Here is a 17,344-nt window from a genome sequence, read left to right as displayed (position 1 = left end):
CCAAGGGTGATAAGAGAAAAATGAAGGGCTTCAAATATCTCAAAAATGTCCACTCAAATCTCGATAGGAAGTGAAAATAGAGAGGGAAAATGTGCTCACCACTAAGAGTACTGCCCAACTCTTCAGCTTCATTTCCCCACTTCTAGTACTCAGAATTTATTGAGTCCCTGCCATCAAGGATTTCTTCAGGCATTTTATCAAACTACTCCCTTGCATGCTGGTTACCATCGTTTTAAAATGCTTCAACTTCTTGAGAAGTAAACTTCGCCATGGAGACAAACTTCATGCGATGTGTAAATTCACGAGGTCTCCCATTGCAAGTCATACAAATGAAACTCCAAAAATCTGTAAAAACATATAGAGGACCCAAGTTGTTGTAGTTGATGCATCTCTGATTAGGCATCATGCGGTCTGGGTGTTCCATTCTGATCTTGGAAATCAAAAGGATGTGGGCCTTCCAGGGAAGGTGCCATATGAGACGTGCAAGGAGTAGTTCAAAGATTGGATCCGTGAGCCTATTGAGGAGAGGAGCCTCTGTTTTGGGTTCAGATTTAAAGAGTACAACCCTTTGAGTACTGTTGGGGATCTTCCCTTTTGCCACGACTAGGTTTACATAGGTGGAAACGAGAATGATGGAGCCATTGCTGTTGAGCTTCAATGCAGCATAAAGAGTGAGACCGAGCTCTGAATCGACCTTGAGTAGAGACTGAGGAGGAGCTTCCTCTACGTTGTTCCATACTCTATGATTTTGAGAGAAAGTGTGACTGCCTAGGTAAAAAATCCACAACCCAGAATAAGAAACTTGATTAGTTTCAGCAAAAATTCCCATATATAGAACTCGAAGGTAATCGCCATCTTGATGAACATCACCCCTAGATTTGTAAAGGCCAATTTTGAGACGGGATTGGACAATGTTGGCTTCGCACTTAATAATTTCTCCATCAGGAATCAGACGAGATTGGACAATGTTGGACTGGACAACTCGTTTTTCTGAGAGGTTAGGAATTAATTTCAGAGTTGGATTTCTTAGAATAGATGAAGTAGTGATTTCTTTGGGGATCTCTTTGAGAACAACTTCTATGGGTACTGCCACAAACTCCTCCACCTCCGCTGCCCTTTCTAAGCCCTCCTCCGTAGCTTGGTCTTCCGAGACCAAGAAAATTTCCTATACTTGTTGTGTGAAAACCTTATGATTTTCATGCAATCGGTCGAATAAATCTGTGATATGTAGCATCTTGTCGAAAATCTTTTCCATCAACAACAAAATTGCTTGTTGTTTGTCGAAGCTTACCCTGTTCATGAAGAATCGGTGGCTCTATATACCAGTTATTAGGTTACTTCTCTGGGAGTGGATGTAATCAGATGGTTGCGTGGAAATGGTAACTGGAAATACAAATGAGAAATAACAGAGGGAATGAGAAGTGTTTGTAAAATGGACTCAATGAGTCACAAGCTTGTATTGATAATAGGGTTCTTCAAGGGAATCTCTACACCTCCAAACATTCAGACTTTTCAAAAAACTTTTCAGATTCATTCACTCAGTGTCCTCTTTTCCTCATATCCTCGCAGGGATAACAGACTAGACAAATCACCAAACAACACGTGTGTAAAAAATAGATTCTATGAAAATAGACTACTACAAGGACTCAAACGACAAGTAAATAAAAGACTCAAACAACAAGTAAATACGGACCCCAAAATGCTGCGTTGCATGTCCACACATCCTCTAGCAAACGACATCACATCACGACGGGATCATAAGATCAACGCAACAAATTTGGTTGTATGACAAGTTGGATATAAAGTCCAATGGCTTTTCGTTCATTTTTCCAATTTGGGTATTTTCTCTTTTCTCTAAATGAAATGTTTATGATATTATGGCTCTATTTTACTCTCCCCAGGTTAGGTTATGTATAAAATAAGAGTCTTTTTACTCTCCCAAATTTTGGTGCATTAATTTTGAAGGCTATGAGAAATTGGGAAGGGAGTTGTCAAATGCTTACTAAAGAGTTGAACCTTTGTGGTTCTCTTAACGTGGGTTTTTGCTTGTTTTGCAAGGTAGTGTTTTGATTGTGAAAAAAACAAACCTTGGACAAGGTTGTGTTTTTTGTTCACGTACTTTGATGTGATGTCATCTCATTTCATTTGGTCAAGTTTAAAGGTTGTCCAGTAAAGAGAGAGAGCACAACAAAGCAAAGAGAGAGGGAGAGAGGGGAGAGAAGAGAGGAGAGAGAGGAAAAAGAGTGAGATTTGCTTGTCTAGGTGTAAGGTTCATTATTCTTCTTATAGAATCCATACGTGTTAAACTTTCATCGAATGATGTAAAAGTCACTTATTCACTCAATCACTCAATCCTATTTGTACAAAAAAGAAAGAAAGAAAGAAAGAAAGAGTTATTAGACATAACTAAAAAATAAATACAATTTTAAATCAATCAGAATTGATTTGAATTTTTCTGAAATTAATTAAAATCAGTTTGAATTAATCAATTAAATTGGTTCAGTGACTAATTTAAAAAATTCATTAAAATCAATTATTTTAAATTGATTCAATGAATCAATCTAAAATTGAACTGTTTTTCGAATCTAAGTTAATGCAGTTATAATATATATAGTTGTTGGAATAAATGTTCGATGAATACTATGCACATTCTATATTTATCTCTTTCGTTTACTCTTAAGCCTAGTTTGATTATCAAGATAAGATGAAACTCATTTCATTTCATATTATATAATTATTATAATTTATTTTAAAATTTCATATAAAATATAATAAATAATTTAATTTTTTAAAACTTTAAAATAAAAAAATATTAAAAATTATATTCTAATAATATTTTATTTAACTTTTAATTTTAATCTTTAAAAATTTTATAAAAACTCTAAGATATCTATTGTTTTTTTTACATAGTTTTGGACAGTGAGACAAGAATTTTTGATATTAAATAAAAGTTTAAAATATAATTTTTAATAATAATATTATTTTAAAATTTAAAAAAATTAAATTAAGATTTAAAAAAATTAAATTATTTATTATATTTTATATAAAAATTTTAAAAAATTATAATAATAAAAAGAGATAAACTCAAGCCTCGGTTTACAAAGTTGGTAACCTGCTGCTATTTTGCTGTCTCTCTGTCACTCTGTTTTTGGTTTCTTCGGAAAGGCTATGGAGACTGGTGTAAAGAAAGAGTTACAGGAGGCTTCCAGTGCAAGAAACGGCGCCGAGCCGAGCGGACCTGTCCCGGTCATCGAACTCAGTAGCAGCGGCTCCGACTCCGATTCAGACGCCGTTCCGAGGAAGAAAGTTAAGGTTTCAGAGAAGACGACGAAGATGATGGGACTAGACGGATTGGGGTTGGTTGTGCAGCCCGGGTTTCTCCGAGTGCTTCCTCCGTCGGAAGCGGCCTCGGCGCTTGCGAGTCCGACATTGGACGTATGTTTTGGAGTGCGCGCTGCGAGTGGGCAGAGCTCATGCAAGCAGTTCTGGAAAGCTGGAGACTATGAGGGCGCTCCGTCTAGTGACTGGGGTTCGTCCACGGGTAATCTCTCCGTCACTCTGCCCATAGTAACATTCTTTCTGTTTACGGAGTTCCCTTTTTGGTTGCAGAGAATGTTAATGAAAAGATACATAAAAGTATTTCTTTGAAATGTCTGCTGGCGTTGTTATGTTGTAAGGAAGTAGGCTTCATTTGGTAATTTCTTGTTGGTTTGGGAGACCGCATTGATTTCTTTTTATAGATAGCGGGAGAGCGCAAATGGGAAAATCATCTGGATTTAACAAGTGCTTCCGTCACGCCACTGGCTTTTCTTTTCTTGTCGAATTTCCATCTTGCCTTTGCCTTCTGCGTTCTGCTTACCCCAATTGGAATTAATTGTTAACCCGCATTTTTGTGGTGTATTCGATTTAATTTAAAACATTTGTGACTTAAACGATGTTATAACACATTTTTAAAGTTATTTGGACTTTGATATGGGAAGCTAATTGGTGTTGTGGTTGAGGCTTAAAGAGATAAAGGAGTAATGAATGATTTTATTTGTGAAAATAATAGATATAGCCCATTTACACGGGGCGCATACAAGTGATTCACCTAAGAATGGTTGACAACTGATTCAAGAAAATCGTGGACACTTGGTCCATTATATGCTTTGTATATGCTTCCACAATCTCACTTCATGCAATCCTCACACTTCATCAGAGCACCATCCATCTCAAGCCCCACCAACCTATTGAGTCAATTACAGCCTTCCACAAAGCCTCTCTTTCTTGGTGGTGTCGCCACAACCATTTCCTCAATAGGGTTTGGTTGAAAACAAGCAAGTTGCAAGCTCTCAACCCTCTCCCTGAGATTGGAGTACATATCTTTATTAATTCACTAAGTGAAATTTGAACTCATCATCCATCCCTGCTCATAACAAATCGCATTGTAATTTTCACCTTAGTGGGGATTGGAAATATAAGGACAAGAAATTTGCTGGTAAGTTGAATACAGTACTTTTGATCAAGGTGGTCTACCGGCTTTGGATAAGTACATATTCTTCCAACTAGCCAATCTGTGCTCTATATGTTTGATTACACCATCCCAACTAGCATTGTCTTAAACCTCTAGAGCTATTTCGGTGTACCATTCATCGATATAGAGAAGCACACTATTGAGATACAATGTGCTATCCAAGAACACCATTTCTCCTCTAACCCACATCTCACAAGTAATTTGCAACTAGCAAAATCATAGGCCTTTTCTTTCTTTTTTTTTTTTTTTTTCCTTTTTTCTATTGGCATCGGGTGTTTGGAAACAGCGTCCTGAATAATCCCGGGGATGCACAAGCCCTCGGCAAGGAGTTTCCTGCAAGTGCACTTAGGGTAATTCTAGAGAAAAATCTCCCAATTCGATGGTCTCTAGAGATTGTTTGCACCTAAGGGGATTTGAACCTTAGACCTGGGGGAAGCATACCCCCAAGCCTAAGGCCTTTACAACTTGAGCCAACCACTTGAGTGTCTATCTCTTACGAATTCATTTTTTCTCTTGCATATGATATTATCCATTACCGTGGTCAATCTATTCACCAAGAATTTAGATAGAATTTTACGCCCTATTTACAAGACTAACAAGATGATAATTTTTTTACCTTCCCTACGCCAGGTATTTTAGGAATGAGTGCTATAAAGCTTGCGTTGAGGCTTTTTGAATCCTTGAGCTTGATTAAAGCTCTTGAAAACTCCTATAATATCATCTTTAACAACGTTCCAACAGGTTTGAAAGAAAGCCACGGTAACCCCTAGGGTTTGGCTCAAATGGTAAAGGCCTTGGTCTTGGTGGTATGCTTCCTCCAAAGTTCAAGGTTCGAATATCACTAGGTGCAAACAATCTCTATGAGCCATCGGACTAGGAGATTTTTCCCTTAAATTACCCGAGGTGCACTTGTGGGAAACTCCTTGTCAAGGGCCTGTGCACCCCTAGGATTAGTTGGGACACTGTTCCGGAACACCCGGTGCCAATAAAAAAGAAAGCCATGGTAAAACTTTCGGTCAGTTATATTCTTTCATACTAATAAAAGAAAATTTCAATGGTTCAAGTTAGAAAGTAACATATAATGCGGGGATGAAAAGAAAGGGTGGGGAAGGGGAGAGCATCCGTTGTGCTAAAAAAATGGTGCTGGGTGTTCCGATGGGAGGGGCTGGAGGATGTTGAGATTGCGTCGGAGCCAGTCGCGGTGGAGACCTTGAGTAAGGTTGTACCGTTGCCGTCTCTTGAGGTGGGGCTGGGGAGTGGCCAAACTGAATCGTGTGTGGAGGTTGTAGCCCCAGATGCCGTGCCGGTGCAGCCTGCTTTGTCAGATTTTGGGTCATTGAGTTTGGAGGTTCCGATATATGTGGGGGGAGCTCGGAAATGGAAATGGATGTTTGTCATGGACATAAATCAAGAGAAGATATTTTCTTTGGAATTTGGTTACAAGTAATGAACCAATTTTTGTGGGGGGCTCGGAATTGTCGTTGCTTCCCAAGGACAATGTAGGTGACAAGGGGGCAGCTACTCCTCTTTGTACACTCCCTCCCAGTTCTAATTATGTGAGTTGCTCGTCTAATTGGATTTTTAAGAAGGTAGAGGAGCTTCAATATATTTTTGGGGTTTCTTTTGGAGGTTATGAAGAGCAATTTATGGCTCTGGTAGTGGCTATTGAAGCTAGCCGTTTGAAATCAGCCACAAAACAGTATAGAGAACTTAAACGTTTAATGTGTTCCATCAATTATGATGTTAAGGAAGGAAGTAGTGGAAGGGATAGACCGAAAGGGAGGGCCAAGTTAAGTTTTTTATGAAGCCTAAGATTTTATCTTGGAACATACGGGGACTCAATGATAGTAATAAACGTCTTCGTATCAAAATCTTATTGAGGATGTGGAAGGGTGATGTGGTATGTCTACAAGAAACAAAGTTGCATATATTAGATAGAAATATTGTGCGTAGCCTATGGGGATGCTCGCATGTGGGTTGGTCTTATTTGGCCTCATTGGGAGCCTCAGGTGGTGTTTTATTAATGTGGGATATGCCTACAAGAAACAAAGTTGTGTATATTAGATAGAAATATTGTGCGTAGCCTATGGGGATGTTCGCATGTGGGTTGGTCTTATTTGGCCTCATTGGGAGCCTCAGGTGATGTTTTATTAATGTGAGATAAAAGAGTGGTTGAGGCGATCGAGGAGTGTGTTGGTGAGTTCTCTGTTTCGATTTTATTCAAAAATGTGTGATGGATGGGAATGGGCTTTTGTAAGGTGTTATGGTCCAAACAGGGATTGCGTTGTGGGAGGAATGGCGGGTATATACTCATTACGGGAAGTGCCGTGGTGTATGAGAGGTGATTTCAACATTACTCGCTTTCCTAGTGAACGTTCAGGGCATCATCGGCATTCTAGGGCCATGGAGGAATTTTCTGAGTTCATTTTTTATCTGGACCTTATGGACCTTCCCTTGGTGGTTGGGGGGGGGGGGGTGAGTACACATGGTCTAATGGCCGAGCTTGGTCGAAGTTGGATAGATTCATTGTCTCTCCGTCATGGGAAGCTCACTATCCAGAAGTAAGTAAAAAAAGATTAGCTTGAGTTAGTTCATATCATTTTCCCATTCTTCTAGATTGTGGGAGCATTCATAGGGGCAGCTGGTATTTCAAGTTTGAGAACATGTGGCTAACAGCGAATGAGTTTGTAGACACGGTGCGTGCCTGGTGGGCATCATATCAGTTTAGTGGCACGCCAAGTTTCATTTTAGCAGATAAGCTTAAAGCTCTAAAACAAGATCTGAAAAAATGGAATTTGGAAGTTTTTGGTCACACAAACAATCAGAAGTCTACTTTGTTGGAGGAATTGTAGGAGATAGAGGGTAGAGAATTATTGGGAGATGCCTCGGATGAGGTATTAGTGAGGAAGGGCACGGTTGTGGCAGAGTTGGAGAGGGTTTTGTTGTCAGAGGAGATATCATGGCGTCAAAAATCCAGGGCTCTTTGGTTGAAAGAGGGGGATAGGTGTACAAAGTTCTTTCACAAAGTGGCTAATGCACATCGTCGAAACAATGCTATTGAGTCGCTTCATTCTGGTACTTGGGTGTTATCCTCTCCACCAGAATTAGAAAATCATATTGTACATTATTATGAGACTCTCCTCATCGAATCGGCAAATTGGAGGCTGAAGCTTGATGCTTTGTCTTTTGAAGCAATTGATCCGCAATATGGGAGTGTTTTGGAGAGACCGTTCGATGAAGAAGAGATTTTCAAGGTCATCACTGGTATGGCTAAGGATAAAGCGCCAGGCCCGAATGGTTTCTCAATAGGTTTCTTCCAAACTTGTTGGGATGTTGTGAAAGGTGATGTTCTGCAGGTGTTCAGTGAATTCCATGCTTTTCAGAAGTTTGAAAAATCCCTTAATGCGACATTTATTGCCCTCATTCCCAAGAAACACGGGGCTTTAATTATTGAGGATTTTCATCCAATAAGTTTGGTTAGTAGTGTTTATAAGATTATTTTGAAGGTTTTTGCTAACCGGCTTAGTCCAGTGTTGGAAAATATTATATCCAAGCCTTAGAATGCTTTTATTCATGGGAGACATATTCTTGATTTGGTGCTCATAGCTAATGAGAGCCTCGATGCTAGATTGTGGGAGGGAAGCCCAGGTATTCTCTACAAGCTGGACATGGATAAGGTTTATGATCATGTGAATTGAGAATTCCTCTTGTACCTGCTTGAGAGGTGTGGCTTTGGAAATAGGTGGATTTCTTGGATGAGGCATTGTATTTCAACTGCCCAATTCTCAGTTTTAGTTAATGGCACTCCTGCTGATTTTTTTGATAGCTCGAGGGGTTTGTGACAGGGAGATCCGTTATCCCCTCTTCTATTTGTTATCGTTATGGAGGCATTGAGTAGGATGGTGCAAGCTACTGTTGATGGAGGTTTTTTATCGGGTTTTAAGGTGGGAAATGGCTTTGGTGGCCCATTTATCATCTCACATCTTCTTTTTGTAGATGACACTTTGGTATTTTGTGAAGCGGATAGCAGTCAGGTCCAAACTTTACGAGCATTGTTACTTTGTTTCGAATCAGTGTCAAGGCTTAAGGTGAACCTTAGCAAATCTGAGATGGTACCGATGGGTGAGGTTCCTAATATCCGTAGTCTAGCAAGTTTTTTGGATTGCAGGGTGTCCTATTTTCCAATGAAATATTTGGGCCTTCCGTTAGGAGCATCTTTCAAGAGTAGAGTTATTTGGGATGGGGTGGTGGATAAGATAAAGAAAAGACTGGCGGGATGGAAAAATGGTGTACTTATCAAAAGGGGGGCGTCTTACTCTTATCAAGAGCACACTCACTAACTTACCCACATATTTCTTATCTCTTTTTCCTATGCCTGCAGGGGGTGGTGAATAAGATTGAGAAACTTTTTAGGGCATTCTTATGGGGAGGCCTAGGGGAGGAGAAGAAATTCCACCTAGTTAGTTGGAAGACAGTATGTTCCCCAATTGTGAATGGTGGGTTGGGTGTTTGTAACCTGAGAACATTTAATAAAGCACTATTGGGGAAATGGCTTTGGAGATATCATCGGGAGGGGGGAGCATTGTGGAAGGAAACTATAGACGCGAGATATGGTGTTGCATGGGGCGGATGGTGTTCCAACGAAGTGAGAGGGGGGGTATGGAGTGAGGTTATGGAAGTATATAAGGAAGGGGTAGTTATATTTTGAAAATCATATTCGCTTTGTAGTCGGTGAGGGTAACCGAATCCGTTTTTGGCGGGACGTGTGGTGTGAAGATTAGACTTTGGAAAAGGGTTTTTCCAGCTTTATATCGTATTGCAACTAATAGGGAGGTTTCAGTGGCTGAAGTGCGGTTATCTTCTCATGGTTCACATCAGTGGAATATTCTGTTTAATAGGGATTTTCACGATTGGGAACTAGATATGGTTACTGACTTTTTCAGCCTATTACGTTCCTCGGGGACTACTAGGGCACAACATGATAGCTTGAAGTGGAGGTCTAAGGATCATAAGTCATGTACTGTTAAGGTGTGTTATAACCTTTTGATAACACAGCACCATACTCCATTCCCTTGGAAGAACATTTGGAGATCTTGTGTGCCTTCCAAAGTTGCTTTCTTTGTTTGGAATGCCGCCCTTGGGAAGATCTTGACTATAGACAATTTGAGGAAGAGAGGATGTGTTGTGATGGATTGATGCTACATGTGCAAAAAGAATGGAGAATCGGTGGATCATCTCTTACTACATTGTGACGTAACAAGGGTGTTGTGGGATGAGATCTTTTTTGAGGGTTGGTGTCGCTTGGGTAATGCCTATAAGGGTGGTGGATTTGATGGGCTGTTGGAGAAAATTGTAGGGCTGTCGTCAAGTGGCAGCAGTATGGAAGATGATCCCGTTGTGTATCATGTGGTGCATTTGGATGGAAAGGAATGCACGCTGTTTTGAAGACAAGGAATGCACAGTGGTGGAGCTGAAGAATTTCTTTCTAAATACCTTATTGCTTTGGTTTTCTGCTATTGTTTTAGTTGGGAATAATATTCATGACTTCTTGTCTTTAGTTCATCACTCTTAGAATGTATTTAGGTGTTCTGTGGTATACTTCCTGTGTACATGGCTTAGGCCTTTTTCATTCTTATTAATAAAATTTATCTCTTACGTATCAAAAAATAGATTTTGAGGAGGTATATAGTGTTCTTAAAGATTGGAAAGTACCTATATTTTCTGGCAGTGGATGACAAAATGCTGAGCTTCCAGTTAGAACTAATTATTGGTCAGCCGTTAGTGCTTTTGTTTTTATTTATTTTTGGGCCTTGGTTATGGATGATTGAGGCTACTTTTGACTTCTCAAAAGTTAATTTTTATTATTTTATTCATTACTCATGAATGCATGCATCCTCTTGAGCAAACCCCTTGCTCCATCCCCTGGCACTGCCACCAGAAAAGGAAAAAACGAAGAGTTTATGTAATTGAAACATTTGATTTTGAGTTCATTTATTCTGTCTGTCACCAATATGTACCCTGAATGAATGGCTGCCAAATTCGGAGGTTATTAGTTTATCTGTCATACTTGGCAATGCAAATCCCTATCTAATGTTTCTGTTGAAATCTTCAGTTGGCATGGATCATGTCAGGGTTCATCCTAAATTTCTACATTCTAATGCGACAAGTCATAAGTGGGCTCTTGGAGGTAAAGTTATTCAACCAGTTTTTTAGATACAGTTGTGCTTCTTTCTTTTTATTTATCGGTTTATTTTTTTTGTTTATTGATTGATAGATACGATTGTGTTTCTTCACAATAATGCATGGTAGTATGAATCTTTTTCTTTGTTTCACACAGAGTTTCTAGTTCGTTAAGTTGCTTAATGAATTCCTGTCTGCAGCTTTTGCAGAGCTTCTGGACAATTCATTGGATGAGGTATCTTGCATGTAATATATTCTAAATTATACAACACATGCATGCATTTCTCGCTTCTCCTAACTTCTTCATTTTGATGTCAGGTCGGCAATGGTGCTACATCTGTTAATGTGGATATGCTTGTAAATAAGAAAGATGGGAGCAGGATGTTGTTGATTGAAGGTATGTTGTTTTCATCTCAAGTGTGATTTTTTGCTGCTGGATTTAGGTCTCTCTCTCTCTCTCTCTCTCCCCCCTTCTCTCCCCCCCGACCCCCAAAACAAAATCTTGTATGAGGAGATCTGGCCTTTGTATTGCCATAACACGATAATTATGTCCAGAATGTCAATCTATTAGACTATGTTGCAGATAATGGTGGTGGGATGGATCCAGATAAAATGCGACAATGCATGTCATTGGGGTATTCTGCCAAAAGCAAAGTAGCAAATTCTATTGGACAATGTAAACCTCTGGTTCTGGAAGTACACACAAATATGATTTTGATTGCATGTTTCTCCTTTGAAGAAGGATAACTTTATGTTTGTTTTCTCAGATGGAAATGGTTTTAAGACGAGTACCATGAGGCTTGGGGCAGATGTAATTGTTTTCTCACGCTGTTGTGGGAAAGATGGAAAAAGGTGTACTCTTTATTTTACTTTCTTGTTACCTTTCCAAATATGGATGTAAATGGACTTATAAAAAAAATGTATAGATGTGAATTATAGGTTTATTTAGCTTGTTTAGAAAGCAAATACAACATACTTTGTCTATGGCTTTTTGGGGAGTGGAAAGTTGATGAAATTGCGTTTTCCTTTGCTATTTTATCCTCTTTTTCTTGTGCATGATTTACATGGTACTCTTTATTTTTACATTTGCTGCACTTGTTTTCTTTATACTCACACAAACACATGTACGCACAAGTAGCTAATCTAGTTTTCTTGGTGTTGCTTCTAGGCCTACGCAGAGCATTGGGTTACTGTCTTATACTTTCTTGAGGAGCACAAGGAAGGAAGATATTGTAGTTCCCATGGTAATTGTCTTTATTTTCTTTTTATTATTTTATGGACTTTGCAGATGTCAATTGTCTTGTAACTGCTGTTGACAATATATCAACATGGACCTACTTGAAAAAACATTATATCAACTTGGAACTATAGGTGGATTGATATAGCTATATAATGGGATTTTTACAAACACCATGTACTGCCATTAAGGAATATGTCACTGGTCACCATAGGAACCATGTGACACTGATAATCACTGTTCTGTAAACTTATTGATAATGTGTTGATATATATAAATATATATATATTGTGCATATGGTTTTATTACCATTACTTATTTGCACTTCTGATCAAATTGTTTTGTGGACTGAATATGAAGCTTGACTATGCAAGAGGGGGGGGACAAGATTGGAACAAAATTATTCGGTCTTCTCCTTGTGATTGGAGTACAAATGTGGAAACAATAGTTCAATGGTCCCCATTTTCCAGTGAAACTGATCTTCTGCGTCAGGTGACTCTTATACTTCTTGTGTAGGAATGGAAAGGCTTGGCATTATATCCATTATTCTGCTGTGTTTTCCCCCCGCATGTATCATCAGTATTTTCCTGCTGAATATGAAATCTCTTTAGTCAGCAGCAAGAGAATTCAATGTGGTGTTTTGAAGCCTTAAAAGTGTAAACGGTCGAGATCTACATTGAAGTGGCCATTGATAGCTTTATTCTAAGGTTCCTATTTCGAAAAATCAGGATTTCTTTTGCCAAAGTTTTGAAGTCTCCATGACTGAGGCAAAGCATATGTCACAATTAAATCCTGTCAACCACTAGTTGGGACATGACACATGCCTTTTAAGTTTGTTTAGCCCGATGCATGCACATTGACCTTATCTGTGGGCACATAATCTAGTTGGGGAATTTTCTTGCTGGAGAGAAATCATATGCAAGTTGTGGCTAGGCTATATATTTCAAATTTTCTTGTATTTTACAGTAATTTTCCAGTTTTCTTTCACCCAAGTTATCATGGCATAGGCCATCAGCTGCAGTCTTATGGTTATATTGTGGTAACACTGTTGATTTGAATTCAGTTGATTCAGACTAAACGTTTCCATTTTATCTTATCTGTTCTCTCAAATTTCTTTTATGTTTTTTTTTTTTTTTTTGTAATCTTACTTATCAAAAGAAAATTTCTTTATGGGAACTTAAGTTATAAATTGACACTGCGATTAACTGTAATTTTTCTTAATAGTTTAACCTGATGAGAGATTGTGGTACACGGATAATTATCTACAATCTTTGGGAGGATGACCAAGGACTGTTGGAACTTGATTTTGATGCTGATCCTGATGTACGTGCTTTATGTCCTGCATCTATTTTTGGCAATCTTTTCTTTCTTTCTTTCTTATGGTGCTATTTGAGCATGATTTTCCTTCTAAGATTCATAACTTTTTGTGGTATATCAATTGTTTGCAGGACATTCAGATCAGAGGCGTCAACCGAGATGAGAAGAAGATACAAATGGCAGAGCTTTTTCCCAACTCTAGACATTTTCTGACGTATCGACATTCATTAAGAGTAATGCTAGACTTTTTAATGATATAATTGCTTTAGATTTTATCTTATTTTTATGTCTTATTGGCCTTGATGAAGATCTCACAAGAACTATTCACTATGGTTTCATTATTCGAAAATTGTAGTTGTAAGCCTTCAGGTCTACTTTAAGCATATCCCTACAAAATTTTTCACATGGAATACTATGTGCTATGCTAGAATAAGGAAAGTGGTGTTTAAAGAGGTTGAAAAATGTACATGGAAAGGTGAAAAGTATGGATAACTCTAATTTTCTCTAGATTGTCGGATAAAGTTTAGTGCATTGTTACAGATAAGTCGTACTGACAAAGTTTCTAACTAAAGGCTCAATTTTTGTGTATTAAATAAATGTGTATTCTGATGCTTACTAAATTGTAATTCATTGCTTACGTAATAAATTTCACTTGTGCTATTTCTATTGGAATGTGGATTATTACCAGAAGATTGATGTGGAAAAAAGAGAAAAAAATGTTAAGAAAAAGGTCAATTCTTCAAAATCTGGTATATCGAGGAGAAATCTGGTTAGTACAAAAGTCAAAATTCCTGAATCTGTTATAGAGGAGGTTTATAAGGAACTTGAACATCTTAAGGTGTGGAAATCCTTAAGTGGGATGAGATTGATTTGTTACTTGAAGATATTATGGGTCTTGTTTCTTCTTCAAAGGAAAAAGTAAGACTTGCCGTACTTATCCCAAGAATCTGAAAGAAAATATGACAATGGGAAATATGACAATGGGACATGTGAAAAAGGATTTTAAGGAGATATCATGGCTTGCTTGAAGACCCAGAATGTCTTTAATCTCTCATGCTCTCTTTATTTCTTCTTTTCCAGTTCTATTTTTAACTATATTACTCAAATTTAATTTTCCAGAGTTATGCTTCAATACTCTATCTAAGGATTCCTCCAGGCTTTCGAATTATTCTTCGTGGGAAAGATGTGGAGCACCACAATATAGTTAATGACATGATGCTGTCTCAGGAGGTTACGTACCGACCAAATCCTGGTGCTGATGTGGGCTCAAACAATTTGAATGTAACACTCAAAAAATGGTTTCTTTTGTTATATATTCTTGTCTGCTGCAGTATGTATTCTGATTCTATGCAACTATTGTCATCAGATGATTGCTGTCGTAACCATTGGATTCGTCAAGGACGCAAAACATCATATTGATGTTCAAGGATTCAATGTTTATCACAAAAATCGGCTTATTAAGGTATGATTTGCTTTTACGATTTTAATTTTGCAATCCTGTTATTGTCATATTGAATTGTTCTCTGGCTCTACCCACGCCCACCCCCTTCTTGTCATCTCAACTTTTAGAATGCTCATACTGATGCATCAAGCAAAATGATCTTGGAAAGAGAAGATCAAAATGAGAATATGTCAAAAATATGGGGTAGATATGAAGATAGTAGCGTCTGGATTGTTTTTTTATAAGTAATTGAAGAATTTATTAGAAAATGAAAAAAGTTATAGCCTAGTACATTGGAAGTATACAAGATGAATGCCTAACAAGAAATAAAAAGAGACGATAAAATCATTAAAACTTGCCCTTTTTTTTTACATGTAATTTTATTAGGAATGAATGTATAGGCAAAGCCCGTGTACACAAGAAGCATTCAAAAGAAAACACCTAAATACAGAAACAAAAAGCAACAACAGACAATCATGAGCAAAAGATCCGTTAATCACTAAAGCAGAAAATGAAAGCAATAAAGAGGGCACAAAAAAGTTCTGGAGTTGCTCCACAGCATGCTCCTTATCATTAAAACACTGCTAATTCCTTTCCATCCAAATGCACTACATAAGACACAAAGGAACCATCATTCAAGCCTTATCCACTTGAGAACAATCATGAAGCCTGTTCCAACACGCAAGAAGATCAACCACTCTCAAAGGCATCACCCAAGCCAAGCCAATTCTACAAAAAATTCCATCCCACAAAGCCCTTGCCACCTCACAATGCAAAAGTAAATGATCCACAATTTCCCCATACTTCTTACGCATGAAACACCAATTCATAACTATAATACCACCTCACAATGCAAAAGTAAATGATCCACGGTTTCCCCTACACATGAAACACCAATCCATAATTATAATACTACACTTCAATAAAGTGTTCAACGGCAAAATTTTCCCTAGAGAAGCAGTCCATATGAAAAAAAAAAAACAACTCTGGAAGGCAGATGAGACCTCCAAATGTACTTCCAAAGGAAAGGAAGACTATTTAAGAAAGGTCAACAGCTTATAATAAGAATGAACAGTGAACTTTTTACGCCTCTTGGACTTCCACAACATCCTATCCCATCATTACCATCAAGCCTCAAAGAGTATCAAAGGCTGAAGAAAGCTCAAACTTCATCAATTCCCAATCCTGAACAGCTCTATATATATTCTGTCTTTTTTTGTTTTTCTGTCTTTATATGTTCTGAGAGTTGCTATTTCTTAGATGAGTCTGTTTGGCACGTGATCTTCTTTGAATTCCTTCTGAAATAAGTGCTTGTTGTTTGTCAGCCATTCTGGAGGCTTTGGAATACTCCAGGAAGTCAGGGTCGTGGAGTAATAGGTATCATCTTTGTGTTGAAGTTTTTGTATTTACTTGAGCTCACTTCGGATGAACTTCATTTCTGCTTGCAGGTGTATTGGAAGCTAATTTTGTTGAACCGGCTCATGATAAGCAGGGATTTGAGCGTACAACAGTCCTCGCAAGACTTGAGGCACGATTGATACAAGTGCAAAAGAATTACTGGTTTGTTATTATTGCCTCTTGAAGTTTTACTGGGAAAGCTGATTTACTATAGTCGTGACTATTGGCTATTCTGTTCTATTTAGGTTGTCTAACTGTCACAGAATTGGTTATCAATCACATCGTGGTAATAAACTTGGAGATGAAGCTGCAAAGGGAGGTATTATGGGAATTCTCATTCTATTGGTTTTCTTTTTTATTGATTTATGCACCAAACAGGCTGCTTGCTTTAGTTCTTATCTCACTGTGAAATAATTATCTTAAGACAACCAAATGTCTGGTTTTGTAGAAACTTCACATTCAAAAAAGTCTAGCAAGACCCCACATTCAGTATCAGAGAAGAACTCTTCAAAGCTAAATCAGAAGCATGGAGGAAAAGAATTGGCAAGATTTCAGGGATACGGAAATGGACATTGGTCAGATAAAGATAGAAATAGAACAAAGACCCGTACAAAGTCTGGAAAAAGGCGGATTTCTTCTGAGCCTTCATACGCATCTTCTGCAGAAGATCTGAGTGATGAGGACATGCATATACTACTTGAGAAACAAGCAAATGGCAGTGGCCATAAGACATTCAATGCCATGAGATCTTTTAGCAAAGATGGTTTGTGTACGACTAGGTCATCTTCATGCATGAAGGATACTGAATCTCAGCTTGATTCTGCATCAGGTGGAAGAAAATCTTCTCCCTCTACACAATCCCCCTTAAAGGTGATTTTCTAGCCCTTCTCGTTGTTGTTTTTGTTTTGAGTTAGTTGGTTAAAGAAATTTCAATGATGCTTGAACAAATAGCAATTTGTTGGATTTCTGGAGCTTTCTCTAAGGCAGAAATATCTATTTTTGCCTTTGCCAGTTCCCTTCTATTATGATCACTTTTTGTTAAGATTTATTTTAAGCAAGAGCAGAATCATGAAGTGATCTTCAACACTGAAGCTTTGCAGCATATGAATACCATCTTAATATAAGTGGTGGGACATTGTTTCTATCATATAGCATTATAGCTTTGGGGTTTGAGTAATAATTGGTCATCCTCTGTATAGGTTAGTTAATATACCTAATTTCTGCAAGTGTTAACCCCTCAGGGTTGGCTCAAGCGGTA

General features: G+C 38.1%; 1 protein-coding gene across 2 annotated transcripts in view; it reads left to right on the top strand.

The window, feature by feature from the left end:
- Positions 1 to 3,115: 3,115 nt before the first annotated feature.
- The window catches only part of LOC108990751 (protein MICRORCHIDIA 7-like), a 28,616-nt gene continuing 14,387 nt past the window's right edge, over positions 3,116 to 17,344 (top strand). Inside the window, exons 1-16 of one of the 2 annotated variants that reach the window (XM_018964819.2) lie at positions 3,116 to 3,541; positions 10,626 to 10,700; positions 10,894 to 10,928; positions 11,012 to 11,090; positions 11,277 to 11,369; positions 11,461 to 11,545; positions 11,862 to 11,937; positions 12,291 to 12,422; positions 13,155 to 13,253; positions 13,379 to 13,480; positions 14,367 to 14,528; positions 14,614 to 14,709; positions 16,014 to 16,065; positions 16,137 to 16,248; positions 16,332 to 16,405; positions 16,535 to 16,956. In XM_018964819.2, coding sequence (XP_018820364.2) covers positions 3,169 to 3,541; positions 10,626 to 10,700; positions 10,894 to 10,928; positions 11,012 to 11,090; positions 11,277 to 11,369; positions 11,461 to 11,545; positions 11,862 to 11,937; positions 12,291 to 12,422; positions 13,155 to 13,253; positions 13,379 to 13,480; positions 14,367 to 14,528; positions 14,614 to 14,709; positions 16,014 to 16,065; positions 16,137 to 16,248; positions 16,332 to 16,405; positions 16,535 to 16,956 — 2,067 coding nt within the window. In that variant the 5' untranslated portion in view covers positions 3,116 to 3,168. The remainder of the gene's footprint in view (positions 3,542 to 10,625; positions 10,701 to 10,893; positions 10,929 to 11,011; positions 11,091 to 11,276; positions 11,370 to 11,460; positions 11,546 to 11,861; positions 11,938 to 12,290; positions 12,423 to 13,154; positions 13,254 to 13,378; positions 13,481 to 14,366; positions 14,529 to 14,613; positions 14,710 to 16,013; positions 16,066 to 16,136; positions 16,249 to 16,331; positions 16,406 to 16,534; positions 16,957 to 17,344) is intronic. The other variant, XR_001996045.2, reaches the window with a different exon arrangement.

The sequence above is a fragment of the Juglans regia genome, chromosome 9, assembly GCF_001411555.2.
Source record: "Juglans regia cultivar Chandler chromosome 9, Walnut 2.0, whole genome shotgun sequence".
Lineage (NCBI taxonomy): Eukaryota > Viridiplantae > Streptophyta > Magnoliopsida > Fagales > Juglandaceae > Juglans > Juglans regia.
This window is presented reverse-complemented; position numbering and strand designations above follow the sequence as displayed.